Source organism: Pseudophryne corroboree, chromosome 1 (assembly GCF_028390025.1).
Source record: "Pseudophryne corroboree isolate aPseCor3 chromosome 1, aPseCor3.hap2, whole genome shotgun sequence".
Classification (NCBI taxonomy): domain Eukaryota; kingdom Metazoa; phylum Chordata; class Amphibia; order Anura; family Myobatrachidae; genus Pseudophryne; species Pseudophryne corroboree.
The window spans coordinates 626,334,833-626,351,883 of record NC_086444.1 but is presented as its reverse complement, the minus strand read 5'-3'; the positions used below and the strand labels follow the sequence as shown (position 1 = coordinate 626,351,883).

The window sequence follows — 17,051 nt, the reverse complement described above, 5'->3', positions numbered from 1 at the left end:
CCAACGGACCGGCACTTCCTCCTTCACTTGGTGTAATGGCTCCGGTGCTCTCCAAACAAATTCACATAAATAGGCAAGAAGAGGCGGCACTCGGAGGCTTTGAAGAACAAATGGTGTATTCAACAAGGAACCTAACGTTTCGGGGTCAGATGTACCCCTTTGTCAAGGTGAACAGTAAGTGTGTAATACAATAAACGTACCTTAAATAGGGAAGAAACCCTCCGTGTCTGCCGCTGCCCCGGCCACGCTGAGCCCTACGTCATTTCCGGAAATGTTGGATGACGTCAGTGAGTGCTTCAGCGGTTGCCGTAGTAACCTAAGACGCTGTCCCTTTTCTCTGTTTACTTCCGGCGGGTAGATCTGTCGGGTTCGCGTCTGGTTGCCATGGTGGCCAGACGTATCAGGTGGCCGGGCAGCGGTACTGTGAGTGTGACAAAAGTAATAAGAATACGAGTGACAAGTGCCGAAATGCTAATTAAACAAAACCCTATCACCCACATAGGAGTCAGCCTAGTATGCGATCTCTACAGGTATCAGTAATGACTGGGTGATATTACCTTGGTTTACGTATACCCTGCTGTTGGGCTGAAAATGGGAGGAGAAATTACTGCCCTCGTACAGGGGAAAAATAAATAGATGGCGGGAGACTGACTGTATCATTGATGACCCACAGCTAGCCGATAGGGAGCCTTAATAGCTAATAACCAGGAAATGAAATAAAATAAAACGGGGATGATGAAGGAAATGGAAAAGCTGGGATCAGCCTGGATGATAACCTGGATTATATTAGTAATTAATAAACTCTGCAGAGGTGACTCTAGGCTGGAGGAAAGAAAAGAATACAAGTACAGAACGGTAGTATCATATGAGGAGGGCATAAACAGTGTCAATGGAAGATGTTAAAACTCAGTTTCTCGTTGAGGCCATTTGGGCTGGTGGTCCCCAACTTGAATATCCACTGAGCTTCCAGTCGTAGTAATTTTCCGTCCCTGTCGCCTCCTCTGATGTTTTTAGGGACATGGTCGATGATCAGATAACGCAGGTCTTTCATGGAGTGTCCAGCTGCTGCAAAGTGCCTTGCTACTGGTTGTTCTGATTCTTTACCTTGTAATGCCTGCTTTATGGCCGAACGATGGAGGGCCATTCTCTCCCGAAACGATCTTATGGATTTGCCCACATAATGGAGCTGACAGGGACATTTAATGATATAGATGATATGGGTAGTTGTGCAAGTTAAAATATATTTGATGTTGTAGATCCGCTCGTTGTGGGGATGCTTGAAGTTATGGCCCATAATCATGTAATCACATGTCGTGCATTTTATGCACTTATAGCAGCCTGGTTTCTTTTCTAAAAAAGTTCCTTGCGGTCGGCTGCGTCTATTAACTTCTATTTGGAAGCCTGTCACATCTGAGTGGACTACTCTATCTTTAATATTCCTGCCCCGTTGATAACAGACCATAGGTCTTTTGTTGCGAAGGGAATGTAGGGCTCGGTCTGTAGCCACTAGTGGCCATAGGGCTTTGGTGGCCCTCTGGATCACCGGACTGGATGTATTGTATTTGGTTGGAAAGATGATCACTGGCTTCTGTTCTGGGTTCTTAGGAATTAACAGCGCCTCCCTGGGGATCTGCATTACTTCTTCCTTATGTTTCAATAGTTGTTGGTAGTCATATCCCCTTTCCAGGAATTTTATCACCATGTTATCCAGTTCTTGTTCTAAACTATGGCGGTCACTGGTGATCCGTGACACTCTGATCATTTGCGATCGAGGTAACCCCTCTTTTAAAGCCTTGGGGTGGTGGCTACTAGCCTTAAGCAGGGTATTCCTGTCGGTAGGTTTACAGAATAAGCTTGTATGCAAAGTCCCATCACGGATGGAGACCTGCACATCGAGATAATTCAAGGTTCTTGTGTGCATCTGATAAGTGTACTTGATACTTGAGGCTCTAGAGTTGATTGAAGACATCAGTGATATGAATTGGTCCATACCTCCTGTCCACAAGATGAAGAGATCATCTATATATCGCGTAAACAGGAGGATATGGTCAGCTATGGTCTTATCTTCAAAAAAGGAATCTTGCTCCTCCTTAAACATAAAGATGTTGGCGAATGAGGGCGAGACACTGCTCCCCATCGCACACCCTGTCTTCTGGCGATAGAACTTGCCGTTAAAAAGAAAGTAATTTTTCTCCAGGGTCAAACGCAGGAGGGTCAAAAATAGAGTATGGTCAAGGGATTCCATCCTTTCCTCTGTCAAAAAAACTTTCATGGCTGATAGGCCTGCCTCGTGGGGAATGCTGGTGTATAAACTCACCACGTCAACTACACAGATCAGAGTGTTATCTGGAACCTGCTTAATTTCACCCAGCCGGTTAATGAAGCTCATAGTGTCCTTGATGAAGTGCTGATGTTTAAGAATTAGGGGTTGCAGGATGCTATCTAGGAAGATAGATACAGGTTGAAAGATGGAGTCCCGGGCTGATATAATAGGCCTTCCCGGCGGGGACTGGGAGTTTTTGTGTACTTTCGGTACAGTAAAGAAAATGGGGACCAGTGGATGTTCTTGTTTTAATGCCTTGCACAGACTGGAGGTAATCTTGTTTGCTGTTTTAGCTTGATCCAGGACGGCATTAAGCTCCTTTTGATATTCGGCAGTGGGGTCGTACAAGAGTTCCTCATAGGTGGTTGTCTCAGCTAGTTGGTTGTAAATCTCTTCAAGATAATATTCCAGGTCCAACACCACCACTCCGCCCCCTTTATCCGCTGGGCGAATCACAATATCTCGTCTGTCCCCCAATGCTTTCAAGGCATCCCATTCCGCTTTGGATAAGTTACAGTGTGATTTGGGTATTTTTGGAGCTTCATTGTATCTCTTGACCGAATCTCCCAACAATCTTGTAAATGATTTGATGGATGCGTTGGTGGACACTGGATCAAAAGAAGATCTTGAACGTTTGTTCAAAAACTTCTGGTGAACAACATCCAGTGAAGAGGGGGAAGGAGGCTCCTTCACGGTGGCCTGGAAAAATTCTTGCCGTCTTAACTTGCGGGAAAATAGGTGCAGTTCAGTGTGCCAGTTAAAATCATTGAAGGGGTTAGTGGGGACGAAAGACAGTCCTTTTTCTAACACCGCCTGCTCCATCTCTGAGAGGCTCCTGTGTGATAGATTGTAGACTAAAGTTTTTTGTTTACAGATGCTCCTCTGGTTCCGTGCGTTTTGGCCACCCCTGCGGGTGGACGACCTCTTCTTCCTTTTTCTGTTGAAGTGTCCGGTGCCGTCCCTAAAGGGACCGTCCTCCGTTGGGATGTTCCTTCTGAGTCTACAGGGCCGAAGTCGCTATCACTGTTGGACGTGCCAGGTGCGCTTTGCTGCGCCTCTCTCCTCTTAAGCCAACTCTGCTTATTCCGGAAATTGTGCGGTCTGGCATTCGCTGAGTTGTCCCCCATCAGCCATCTGTATACTCGATTGGAGTCGTAATCCTCCTTTACAATAAGTTGTTTGTTACGTTTAAACTTAACTAGGTCGCTTCTATACTTGTCGACTTGGTGCTGCAGTTTGGTCACCCACTCTTGATTGAGGTCGTTCAGCAAGTCGGTTTTGTGTACCTTCTCTATGTTGGAGATTTTTCCCCGGGTGATGCCCAGCTCTTTGCCCGCTTCCTCCACCACGAGCAGCATAAGATCTAGACTGCATTTATTTAAAATCCCGACCCATTTTCTGCAGAAGTCGGGATTAAATCGTCCTATGGTGGGGACGTTTCTTATGCGGAATCCTCTGGGCACCATTTTTTGACGATGGTAGTCTGAGAGGGAAATTCCATGTAGAAGAAAATCAACCTCTCTTCTCTTAAGTTTAAGAAGCTGATGGTAGAGAACCTCTATATTTCCTGCAGACTCCTCTGGATTAAGGTGCTCCTTAAAACGTAGACGCTCTGCGTCGTCATCGGTGTAGCTAAAGGATTCTCCTATTGTGGAGAACATACCTTTGCATCCAGGTGAGTCGTCTGTATCGTCCAGCTCCATATGGGTAAAGGTGCAATGTGCTTAAAGTGAATGTGCCTTTTAAAGTGCCGTGTGTCCAAAGTGCTACTGCGTGGTGTGCAATATGTCCACTCCTGACAGGAGAATAACCTCTGCTATCGAGGTCTGCAGTAATGTGGGGGTTGCCTTGTCCCAGGCTGATACTTATACCAGTATACGTGGTCCAGTATCAATCACATGTGCTCCCAACGGACCGGCACTTCCTCCTTCACTTGGTGTAATGGCTCCGGTGCCCTCCAAACAAATTCACATAAATAGGCAAGAAGAGGCGGCACTCGGAGGCTTTGAAGAACAAATGGTGTATTCAACAAGGAAGGTTCCTTGTTGAATACACCATTTGTTCTTCAAAGCCTCCGAGTGCCGCCTCTTCTTGCCTATTTATATATATATATATATATATATATATATATATATATATATATATACCAACAAATAGAAAACCACAGCACTCGCCACCCCAGAACTGCGGGGTGCAGTATCCGCACTCGCCACTAATAGGGTGGGGTGCATGTAGCCCATGGCCACCTACTCAAAAATATAGATAGATATATATATATATATATATATATATATATATATACCCTCTATGAATTCTCCCCCCAAAAATGAAGAGATTTTGATAGTTCTCACCGCGGGTATGGGTCATTAGGTCGACCAAACTTAGGTCGACAGTCATTAGGTTGACCACTATTGGCCGACATGCATTAGGTCAGCATGGTCACTAGGTCGACGTGGTCATTAGGTCGACATGAGTCTCTTTTTTTTTTTATTATTATTATTTTTTTTTACTTTTTTGGTGTCGTTTTCTTCATAAAGTGACGGGGAACCCCAATTAGTGCACGGTGTCACCTCGCTTGGCTCACCATGCTTCGGCCAAGTTTACCGTTCCCTATTGTAGTCTACGTGAATGGTAAAATATGAAACGGTTCAAAAAAATGAAAAACCTATGTCGACCTTTTACCACGTCGACAAAATGATCATGTTGGCCTAATGCATGTTGACCAATAGTGGTCGACCTAATGACTGTATACCCTCACAGCTTGGGTGGAAATTTAATAGATCACTAGAGTTTAGACTATAAACTGATGAACGGATTCAGATATTGTGTATTTTTTTTAAATCCACTGGTTCCAACAAGTGTGCAAAAATAAAAATAAGCTTTGCAGTCTTGCTCACAATCTGTGCAGGTTTAATGGCATGAATATAAGATGTTTTTTATTTGTGGACTTGGTTGATTTTAATTTCTCTGATAAAGCTTATAATGTGTGGAGTATTCATACCAGAGAGAGACAACAAGATTTGTGCCCTCTACTAAGGATCCATTTCATTTTAAGGTTCGCCGCGTATTGAAGAGCCAGGAAGTTTATGAGAATTTTCTACGATGTATCGCCCTCTTCAACCAAGAACTTGTATCTGGTTCAGAGCTTTTGCAGCTGGTCACGCCGTTTTTGGGGTATGTTAAAAGAACACAATCACCAAAATAATGTGAACACTGTCGCCAAAATGTAATAAGAATTGTCATTTAGCACTTCTTTACCTGTTTCAAGGGTTTTCAGTTGTGCAGTATGGGGAGAATTAAATTTTCTCCATCATCCACCAGGGGACACTGGAGCATATACAGTATGGTGTAGATGTGTGTATGAGTGGAGTCTGGCACTTAAAATGTTGTGTTGCTGGCTCCTCCCCCCTCTTTATCCCTCCAAGCCCAATTTAGATAAACAGAGCTCCAGGGAACCGGGTGCTTCTTGGACTGTCTCCAACCCTTTATATATTTTATTTTTATTTGATTCTTCTATCAAGGCTGCAGCAGGCAGATTGCAAATTGCTGCAGTCTGCCTGCTCTGTGGGAGCCTCCAGAGGAACCCACCACAGCTTCTTGTGGCCAGTGTCCGGGTCCCTGGCCACAGGATCAGCAGACTTTGGGAACCTGCCACAGCTGTCTGCGGCTAGTGTCTGGGTCCAAGGCCCCCCCGCGCATCGGCTGGCTGGTGGTAAGTACACCCTAACTCCTTGACTATCAAGGGGGACTAAAAGATGCTGGTGCGCCCAGACCATAAGGAACAGAGACACCTATTTAGTAAAATTAAATCAACCAGTGTGTTGGAGGGCCATCAGGCGGTGACCTCCGGCTCGCAGCCTTAATAGCAGTATACTTTACAGTCTCCGAACACAGTACCCCAACGGTTGCCGCCATATTATAAACTGGTTGCTAGGTGTATATATATGCTGTGCATTACTCTGCTACATTGTACGTCTAAAGTGACGGGAGATGTCAAGGGTAGTATTCACTTTTAGCATATTTCAGCCCGCCAGCACTGGAGAAACAAATTAATTCCTCCTGTGTTCACTGCATTGCATTTTGTCATATAACAGAGAGGACGATGGGTATAGCCTGGGGAGGAGAGTCTGGGTACCAAATAGTTACTTATTTTTTCTAGCAGACCAGGACTTTCTCACCTATATCCCACCCCTGCTGCCTAACAACCAGTTTAAGTCTGGTGCCGGCAGGAGCAGGCACCGTTTTATGGGGGGCTGCTTCAAAGTGGCCCCTTGTTACTTTTATTTCTCTGACGTCCTAGTGGATGCTGGGTACTCCGTAAGGACCATGGGGAATAGACCGGCTCCGCAGGAGACTGGGCACTCTTAAAAGAAAGATTAGGTACTATATCTGGTGTGCACTTGGTCCTCCCTCTATGCCCCTCCTCCAGACCTCAGTTAGAATCTGTGCCCGGCCAGAGCTGGTTGCACACTAGGGGCTCTCCTGAGCTTCTAGTAAAGAAAGTATTTGTTAGGTTTTTTATTTTCAGTGAGATCTGCTGGCAACAGACTCACTGCTACGAGGGACTAAGGGGAGAGAAGTGAACCTACCTGCTTGCAGCTAGCTTGGGCTTCTAAGGCTACTGGACACCATTAGCTCCAGAGGGATCGAACACAGGACCCGTCCTCGATCGTCCGGTCCCGGAGCCGCGCCGCCGTCCCCCTTGCAGAGCCAGAAGCAAGAAGAACATCCTGAAAATCGGCGGCTGAAGACTCCGGTCTTCATTAAGGTAGCGCACAGCACTGCAGCTGTGCGCCATTGCTCCCTATGCACACCACATACTCCGGTCACTGATGGGTGCAGGGCGCTGGGGGGGGGGGGGCCCTGGGCTGCAATTAGAGTACCTTACATTGGCAAACAGCACATAATATAGTCTAAAAAACTATATATGTGCAAAAATCCCCCGCCATAATATAAATATAAGAGCGGGAGAAGTCCGCCGAGAAGGGGGCGGAGCTATCTCCCTCAGCACACTGGCGCCATTTCCTCTTCACAGCTCCGCTGGAAGACAGCTCCCCAGGCTCTCCCCTGCAGTTTCCAGGCTCAAAGGGTAAAAAAGAGAGGGGGGGCACTAAATTTAAGCGCAAACTGTATATGTAAAGCAGCTATAGGGAAAAATCACTTTGTGTTAGTGTAAATCCCTGATTATATAGCGCTGTGGTGTGTGCTGCCATACTCTCTCTCTGTCTCCCCAAAGGACTTTGTGGGGTCCTGTCCTCAGTCAGAGCATTCCCTGTGTGTGTGCGGTGTGTCGGTACGGCTGTGTCGACATGTTTGATGAGGAGGCTTATGTGGAGGCGGAGCAGGTGCCGATAAGTGTGATGTCACCCCCTGCGGGGCCGACACCAGAGTGGGTGGATATGTGGAAGGTTTTACACGACCGTGTCAACTCCTTGCATAAAAGGTTCGATGACATAACAGCTGTGGGACAGCCGGCTTCTCAGCCAGTGCCTGCCCAGGCGTCTCAAAGGCCATCAGGGGCTCAAAAACGCCCGCTACCTCAGATGGCAGACACAGATGTCGACACGGAGTCTGACTCCAGTGTCGACGAGGACGAGACTAATGTACATTCCACTAGGGCCATCCGTTGCATGATTACGGCAATGAAAAATGTGTTGCACATTTCTGACATTAACCCAGGTACCACTAAAAAGGGTATTATGTTTGGGGAGAAAAAGCAACCAGTGGTTTCTCTGACGTCCTAGTGGATGCTGGGAACTCCGTAAGGACCATGGGGAATAGCGGCTCCGCAGGAGACTGGGCACAAAAGAAAAGCTTTAGGACTACCTGGTGTGCACTGGCTCCTCCCCCTATGACCCTCCTCCAAGCCTCAGTTAGATTTTTGTGCCCGACCGAGCTGGGTGCAATCTAGGGGGCTCTCCTGAGCTTCTTAGAAAAAGTTAGTTTTAGGTTTTTTATTTTCAGTGAGACCTGCTGGCAACAGGCTCACTGCATCGAGGGACTAAGGGGAGAAGAAGCGAACCTGCCTGCTTGCAGCCAGCTTGGGCTTCTTAGGCTACTGGACACCATTAGCTCCAGAGGGACCGAACACAGGCCCAGCATCGGAGTCCGGTCCCAGAGCCGCGCTGCCGGCCCCCTTACAGAGCCAGAAGCAAGAAGAGGTCCGGAAAATCGGCAGCAGAAGACATCAGTCTTCACCAAGGTAGCGCACAGCACTACAGCTGTGCGCCATTGCTCCTCATGCACACCACACACTCCGGTCACTGATGGGTGCAGGGCGCTGGGGGGGGGCGCCCTGAGCAGCAATATAAACACCTTGGCTGGCAAAAATACATCACATATAACCCCCAGGGCTATATGGATGTATATTAACCCCTGCCAGATAAAAAAAAAAAAGCGGGAGAAAAGTCCGCCGAGAAGGGGGCGGAGCCTATCTCCTCAGCACACTGGCGCCATTTTCCCTCACAGCTCCGCTGGAAGGACGTCTCCCTGACTCTCCCCTGCAGTCCTGCACTACAGAAAAGGGTAAAACAAGAGAGGGGGGGGCACTAATTAGGCGCAGTAATAATATAAACAGCAGCTATAAGGGGAAAAACACTCTGTATAGTGTTATCCCTGTACATATATATAGCGCTCTGGTGTGTGCTGGCATACTCTCCCTCTGTCTCCCCAAAGGGCTAGTGGGGTCCTGTCCTCTATCAGAGCATTCCCTGTGTGTGTGCTGTGTGTCGGTACGGCTGTGTCGACATGTATGAGGAGGAACATGATGTGGAGGCGGAGCAATTGCCTGTAGTGGAGATGTCACCCCCTAGGGGGTCGACACCTGAGTGGATGGGCTTATGGAAGGAATTACGTGAAAGCGTCAGCTCTTTACAAAAGCAGTTTGATGACATGGGACAGCCGGCTACTCAGCTTGTGCCTGTCCAGGCGTCTCAAAGACCATCAGGGGCGCTTAAACGCCCGCTATCACAGATGGCAGATACAGACGCCGACACGGATACTGACTCCAGTGTCGACGATGAAGAGACGAATGTGACTTCCAGTAGGGCCACACGTTACATGATTGAGGCAATGAAAAATGTTTTACACATTTCTGATAGTACAAGTACCGTTAAAAAGGCTATTATGTTTGGTGAGAAAAAACTACCTGTAGTTTTTCCTGCATCTGAGGAATTAAATGAAGTGTGTGATGAAGCGTGGGTTTCTCCCGATAAAAAACTGATAATTCCTAAAAGGTTATTGGCATCATACCCTTTCCCGCCAGAGGATAGGGCACGTTGGGAAACACCCCCTAGGGTGGACAAAGCGCTCACACGCTTGTCTAAACAGGTGGCACTGCCGTTTCCTGATACGGCCGCCCTTAAGGAACCTGCTGACAGAAAGCAGGAGAATATCCTAAAATGTATATACACTCACACGGGTGTTATACTGCGACCAGCAATCGCCTCAGCCTGGATGTGCAGTGCTGGGGTGGCTTGGTCGGATTCCCTGACTGAAAATATTGATACCCTGGATAGGGACAGTATATTACTGACTATAGAGCATTTAAAAGATGCATTTTTATATATGCGTGATGCACAGAGGGATATTTGCCGACTGGCATCAAGAGTAAGTGCGCTGTCCATATCCGCCAGAAGAGGGTTATGGACGCGGCAGTGGTCAGGTGATGCTGATTCCAAAAGGCATATGGAAGTATTGCCTTATAAAGGGGAGGAGTTATTTGGGGTAGGTCTATCAGACCTGGTGTCCACGGCAACCGCTGGGAAATCCACATTTTTACCCCAGGTAGCCTCTAAACATAAGAAGACGCCGTATTATCAGGCGCAGTCCTTTCGGCCCCATAAGGGCAAGCGGGCAAAAGGCTCCTCATTTCTGCCCCGGGGCAGAGGGAGAGGAAAAAGGCTGCAGCAAACAGCCAGTTCCCAGGAACAGAAGTCCTCTCCCGCTTCTGCCAAGTCCTCAGCATGACGCTGGGGCTCTACAGGCGGACTCAGGCACGGTGGGGGCCCGTCTCAAGAATTTCAGCGCACAGTGGGCTCACTCACAAGTGGACCCCTGGATCCTTCAGGTAGTATCTCAGGGGTACAAATTGGAATTCGAGACGTCTCCCCCTCGCCGTTTCCTAAAGTCTACCTTACCGACGTCTCCCTCCGACAGGGAGGCGGTATTGGAAGCCATTCACAAGCTGTATTCCCAGCAGGTGATAATCAAGGTACCCCTCCTGCAACAGGGAAAGGGGTATTATTCCACGCTGTTTGTGGTACCGAAGCCGGACGGCTCGGTGAGACCTATTTTAAATCTAAAATCTTTGAACAATTACATACAGAGGTTCAAATTCAAGATGGAATCACTCAGAGCGGTGATCGCGAACCTGGAAGAAGGGGATTATATGGTGTCTCTGGACATCAAGGATGCTTACCTCCATGTCCCAATTTACCCTTCTCACCAAGGGTACCTCAGGTTTGTGGTACAGAACTGCCACTATCAGTTTCAGACGCTGCCGTTTGGATTGTCCACGGCACCCCGGGTCTTTACTAAAGTAATGGCCGAAATGATGATACTTCTTCGAAGGAAAGGAGTTTTAATTATCCCTTACTTGGACGATCTCCTGATAAGGGCAAGATCCAGGGAACAGTTGGTAGTTGGAGTAGCACTATCTCAAGTAGTGCTGCGGCAGCACGGTTGGATTCTCAATATCCCAAAATCGCAGCTGATCCCGACGACACGTCTTCTATTCCTAGGGATGATCCTGGACACGGTCCAGAAAAAGGTGTTTCTCCCAGAAGAGAAAGCCAGGGAGTTATCCGAGCTAGTCAGAAACCTCTTAAAACCAGGCCAAGTATCAGTGCATCAATGCACAAGGGTCCTGGGAAAAATGGTGGCTTCCTACGAAGCAATCCCATTCGGCAGATTCCACGCAAGAACATTCCAGTGGGACCTGCTGGACAAATGGTCCGGATCGCATCTTCAGATGCATCAGCGGATAACCCTGTCCCCAAGGACAAGGGTGTCTCTCCTGTGGTGGTTGCAGAGTGCTCATCTTCTAGAGGGCCGCAGATTCGGCATTCAGGACTGGGTCCTGGTGACCACAGATGCCAGCCTGCGAGGCTGGGGAGCAGTCACACAGGGAAAAAATTTCCAGGGCTTGTGGTCAAGCCTGGAGACATCACTTCACATAAATATCCTGGAGCTAAGGGCCATTTACAATGCAGGCCTCTGCTTCAAGGTCAGCCGGTGCTGATCCAGTCGGACAACATCACGGCAGTCGCCCACGTAAACAGACAGGGCGGCACAAGAAGCAGGAGGGCAATGGCAGAAGCTGCAAGGATTCTTCGCTGGGCGGAAAATCATGTGATAGCACTGTCAGCAGTGTTCATTCCGGGAGTGGACAACTGGGAAGCAGACTTCCTCAGCAGGCACGACCTCCACCCGGGAGAGTGGGGACTTCACCCAGAAGTCTTCCACATGATTGTAAACCGTTGGGAAAAACCAAAGGTGGACATGATGGCGTCCCGCCTCAACAAAAAACTGGACAGGTATTGCGCCAGGTCAAGGGACCCTCAAGCAATAGCTGTGGACGCTCTGGTAACACCGTGGGTGTACCAGTCAGTGTATGTGTTCCCTCCTCTGCCTCTCATACCCAAGGTGCTGAGAATTATACGGCGGGGAGGAGTAAGAACTATTCTCGTGGCTCCGGATTGGCCAAGAAGGACTTGGTACCCGGAACTTCAAGAAATGCTCACAGAGGACCCGTGGCCTCTACCTCTGAGAAGGGACCTGCTCCAGCAGGGACCCTGTCTGTTCCAAGACTTACCGCGGCTGCGTTTGACGGCATGGCGGTTGAACGCCGGATCCTAAAGGAAAAAGGCATTCCAGACGAAGTCATCCCTACTTTGATAAAAGCCAGAAAGGATGTAACCGCAAAGCATTATCACCGCATCTGGCGGAAATATGTTGCGTGGTGCGAGGCCAAAAAGGCCCCGACGGAGGAATTTCAACTGGGTCGATTCCTGCATTTCCTGCAAGCAGGAGTGTCTATGGGCCTAAAATTAGGATCCATTAAGGTCCAGATTTCAGCCCTGTCGATTTTCTTTCAAAGAGAACTGGCTTCAGTGCCTGAAGTCCAGACGTTTGTTAAGGGAGTGCTACATATACAGCCTCCTTTTGTGCCTCCAGTGGCACCCTGGGATCTGAATGTTGTTTTGGGTTTCCTAAAATCACATTGGTTTGAACCACTCAACACTGTGGACTTGAAATATCTCACATGGAAAGTGGTCATGCTGTTGGCCCTGGCTTCGGCCAGGCGTGTGTCAGAATTGGCTGCTTTATCCTGTAGAAGCCCTTACCTGATTTTTCATACGGACAAGGCAGAATTGAGGACTCGTCCTCAATTTCTCCCTAAAGTGGTTTCAGCGTTTCACCTGAACCAGCCTATTGTGGTACCTGCGGCTACTAGGGACTTGGAGGACTCCAAGTTGCTGGACGTTGTGAGGGACCTGAAAATATATGTTTCCAGGACGGCTGGAGTCAGAAAATCTGACTCGCTGTTTATCCTGTACGCACCCAACAAGCTGGGTGCTCCTGCTTCTAAGCAGACTATTGCTCGCTGGATTTGTAGTACAATTCAGCTTGCACATTCGGTGGCAGGCCTGCCACAGCCAAAATCTGTAAAAGCCCATTCCACGAGGAAGGTGGGCTCATCTTGGGCGGCTGCCCGAGGGGTCTCGGCTTTACAACTTTGCCGAGCAGCTACTTGGTCAGGGGCAAACACGTTTGCTAAATTCTACAAATTTGATACCCTGGCTGAGGAGGACCTGGAGTTCTCTCATTCGGTGCTGCAGAGTCATCCGCACTCTCCCGCCCGTTTGGGAGCTTTGGTATAATCCCCATGGTCCTGACGGAGTCCCCAGCATCCACTAGGACGTTAGAGAAAATAAGAATTTACTTACCGATAATTCTATTTCTCATAGTCCGTAGTGGATGCTGGGCGCCCATCCCAAGTGCGGATTGTCTGCAATACTTGTACATAGTTATTGTTACAAAAATCGGGTTATTATTGTTGTGAGCCATCTTTTCAGAGGCTTCTTCGTTGTTATCATACTGTTAACTGGGTTCAAATCACAAGTTGTATGGTGTGATTGGTGTGGCTGGTATGAGTCTTACCCGGGATTCAAGATCCTTCCTTATTGTGTACGCTCGTCCGGGCACAGTACCTAACTGAGGCTTGGAGGAGGGTCATGGGGGGAGGAGCCAGTACACACCATGTGATCCTAAAAGCTTACTTTTTGTGCCCTGTCTCCTGCGGAGCCGCTATTCCCCATGGTCCTGACGGAGTCCCCAGCATCCACTACGGACTATGAGAAATAGAATTATCGGTAAGTAAATTCTTATTTTTTTTCCCCCCCATCAGATGAGTTGAATGAAGTGTGTGAAGAAGCGTGGGCTTCCCCCGATAAGAAACTAGTGATTTCTAAAAAGTTACTGATGGCGTACCCTTTCCCGCCAGAGGACAGGTTACGTTGGGAGACAACCCCGAGGGTGGATAAGGCGCTCACACGCTTGTCAAAAAAGGTGGCACTGCCGTCTCAGGATACGGCCGCCTTAAAGGAGCCTGCGGATAGAAAGCAGGAGGCTATCCTGAAGTCTGTATATACACACTCAGGTACTATACTGAGACCTGCAATTGCTTCAGCTTGGATGTGTAGTGCTGCTGCAGCTTTGTCCGATACCCTGTCAGAAAATATTGATACCCTCGACAGGGATACGATTTTGCTAACCATAGAGCGTATTAAAGACGTCGTCTCATATATGAGAGATGCACAGAGGGATATTTGCCGGCTGGCATCTAGAATTAATGCAATGTCCATTTCTGCCAGGAGAGTATTATGGACTCGGCAGTGGACAGGTGATGCGGATTCTAAAAGGCACATGGAGGTTTTGCCTTACAAGGGTGAGGAATTGTTTGGGGATGGTCTCTCGGACCTCGTTTCCACAGCAACAGCTGGGAAGTCGACATTTTTACCTCAGGTTCCCTCACAGCCTAAGAGAGCACCGTATTATCAGGTACAGTCCTTTCGGCCCCAGAAAGGCAAGCGGGTCAAAGGCGCTTCTTTTCTGCCCAGAGGCAAGGGAAGAGGGAAAAAGCTGCACCAAACAGCCAGTTCCCAGGATCAAAAATCCTCCCCCGCTTCCTCTAAGTCCACCGCATGACGCTGGGGCTCCACAGGCGGAGCCAGGTGCGGTGGGGGCGCGTCTCCGCAACTTCAGCGACCAGTGGGTTCGCTCACAGGTGGATCCCTGGGTTCTGCAAGTAGTATCACGGGGATACAAGCTGGAGTTCGAGGCGACTCCCCCTCGCCGTTACCTCATATCAGCCTTGCCTGCTGCTCTCAGAGAAAGGGAGGTAGTACTGGCGGCAATTCACAAGCTGTATCTTCAGCAGGTGATAATCAAGGTACCCCTCCTTCAACAGGGACGGGGTTACTATTCCACAATGTTTGTGGTACCAAAACCGGACGGTTCGGTGAGACCCATTCTAAATTTGAAATCCTTGAACATTTATATAAAAAAGTTCAAGTTCAAGATGGAATCGCAAGCCTGGAAGAGGGGGATTTTATGGTGTCATTGGACATCAAGGATGCTTACCTGCATGTCCCCATTTATCCACCCCACCAGGAGTACCTCAGGGAACAGAAGAAGGTGTTTCTCCCGGAGGAGAAGGCCCAGGAATTATCATCTCTGGTCAGGAACCTCCTGAAACCAAAGCAGGTGTCGGTGCATCACAGGTTCCATGCAAGGATCTTTCAGTGGGATCTGTTAGACAAGTGGTTTGGATCGCATCTCCAGATGCATCGGTTGATCACCCTGTCCCCGAGGGCCAGGGTGTCTCTGCTGTGGTGGCTGCAGAGTGCTCATCTGCTCGAAGGCCGCAGATTCGGCATACAGGACTGGGTCCTGGTGACCACGGATGCAAGCCTCCGAGGTTGGGGGGCAGTCACCCAGGGAAGAAACTTCCAAGGACAATGGTCGAGTCAGGAAACTTCCCTACATTTGTGGTACAGGATTGTCATTACCAATTCCAGACGTTGCCGTTTGGTCTGTCCACGGCACCACGGGTATTTACCAAGGTAATGGCCGAAATGATGATGCTCCTCCGAAAGAAGGGAGTCATAATTATCCCGTGCTTGGACGATCTCCTTATAAAGGCGAGGTCCAAAGAGCAGTTGCTAGTCAGCGTAGCACTATCTCAGGAAGTGCTGCATCAGCACGGCTGGATTCTGAATATCCAAAAGTCACAGCTGATTCCTGCGACGCGTCTGCTGTTCTTGGGCATGATTCTGGACAAGTGGACAACTGGGAAGCAGACTTCCTCAGCAGACACGACCTCCACCCGGGAGAGTGGGGACTTCATCCAGAAGTCTTCAAGCTGATTGTAAATCGCTGGGAATGGCCACAGGTGGACATGATGGCGTCCCGCCTCAACAAAAAGCTAAAAAGATATTGCGCCAGGTCAAGGGACCCTCAGGCGATCGTGACACCGTGGGTGTACCAGTCGGTGTATGTGTTCCCTCCTCTTCCTCTCATACCCAAGGTACTGAGGATAATAAGAAAAAGGGGAGTTAGAACTATACTCATTGTTCCGGATTGGCCAAGAAGAACTTGGTACCCAGAACTTCAGGAAATGATCTCAGAGGACCCATGGCCTCTGCCGCTCAGACAGGATCTGCTACAGCAGGGGCCCTGTCTGTTCCAAGACTTACCGCGGCTGCGTTTGACGGCATGGCGGTTCAACGCCGGATCCTAAAGGAAAAGGGCATTCCTGATGAAGTCATTCCTACGCTGATAAAAGCTAGGAAGGATGTGACCGCAAAACATTATCACCGCATATGGCGGAAATATGTTGCTTGGTGTGAGGCCAGGAAGGCCCCAACGGAGGAATTTCAGCTGGTTTGATTTCTGCACTTCCTACAGTTAGGAGTGACTATGGGCCTAAAATTGGGTTCCATAAAAGTTCAGATTTCGGCCCTGTCTATTTTCTTTCAAAAAGAACTGGCTTCACTGCCCGAAGTTCAGACGTTTGTTAAGGGAGTGCTGCATATTCAGCCCCCTTTTGTGCCTCCAGTGGCACCTTGGGATCTCAATGTTGTGTTGGATTTCCTAAAATCACATTGGTTTGAGCCACTTAAAACCGTGGAGCTAAAATATCTCACGTGGAAAGTGGTCATGCTGTTGGCCTTGGCTTCGGCCAGGCGTGTGTCAGAATTGGCAGCTTTGTCGTGTAAAAGCCCATATCTGAATTTCCATATGGACAGGGCAGAATTGAGGACTCATCCCCAATTTCTCCCAAAGGTGGTATCAGCTTTTCATTTGAACCAACCTATTGTGGTGCCTGCGGCTACTCGGGACTTGGAGGATTCCAAGTTGCTGGACGTAGTCCGGGCCCTAAAAATCTGTTTCCAGGACAGCTGGAGTCAGAAAAACTGACTCTCTATTTATCCTGCATGCACCCAACAAGCTGGGTGCTCCTGCTTCAAAGCAGACTATTGCTCGCTGGATCTGTAGCACGATTCAACTTGCACATTCTGCGGCTGGATTGCCGCATCCTAAATCAGTAAAAGCCCATTCCACGAGGAAGGTGGGCTCTTCTTGGGCGGCTGCCCGAGGGGTCTCGGCTTTACAACTTTGCCGAGCTGCTACTTGGTCGGGTTCAAACACATTTGCAAAATTC

General features: G+C 48.7%; 1 protein-coding gene across 1 annotated transcript in view; it reads left to right on the top strand.

Moving 5' to 3' along the window:
- The window catches only part of SIN3B (SIN3 transcription regulator family member B), a 238,355-nt gene that overhangs the window by 17,896 nt on the left and 203,408 nt on the right, over positions 1–17,051 (top strand). Inside the window, exon 7 of the mRNA XM_063914501.1 lies at positions 5,379–5,497. Within this exon, the coding sequence (XP_063770571.1) occupies positions 5,379–5,497 (119 nt within the window). The remainder of the gene's footprint in view (positions 1–5,378; positions 5,498–17,051) is intronic.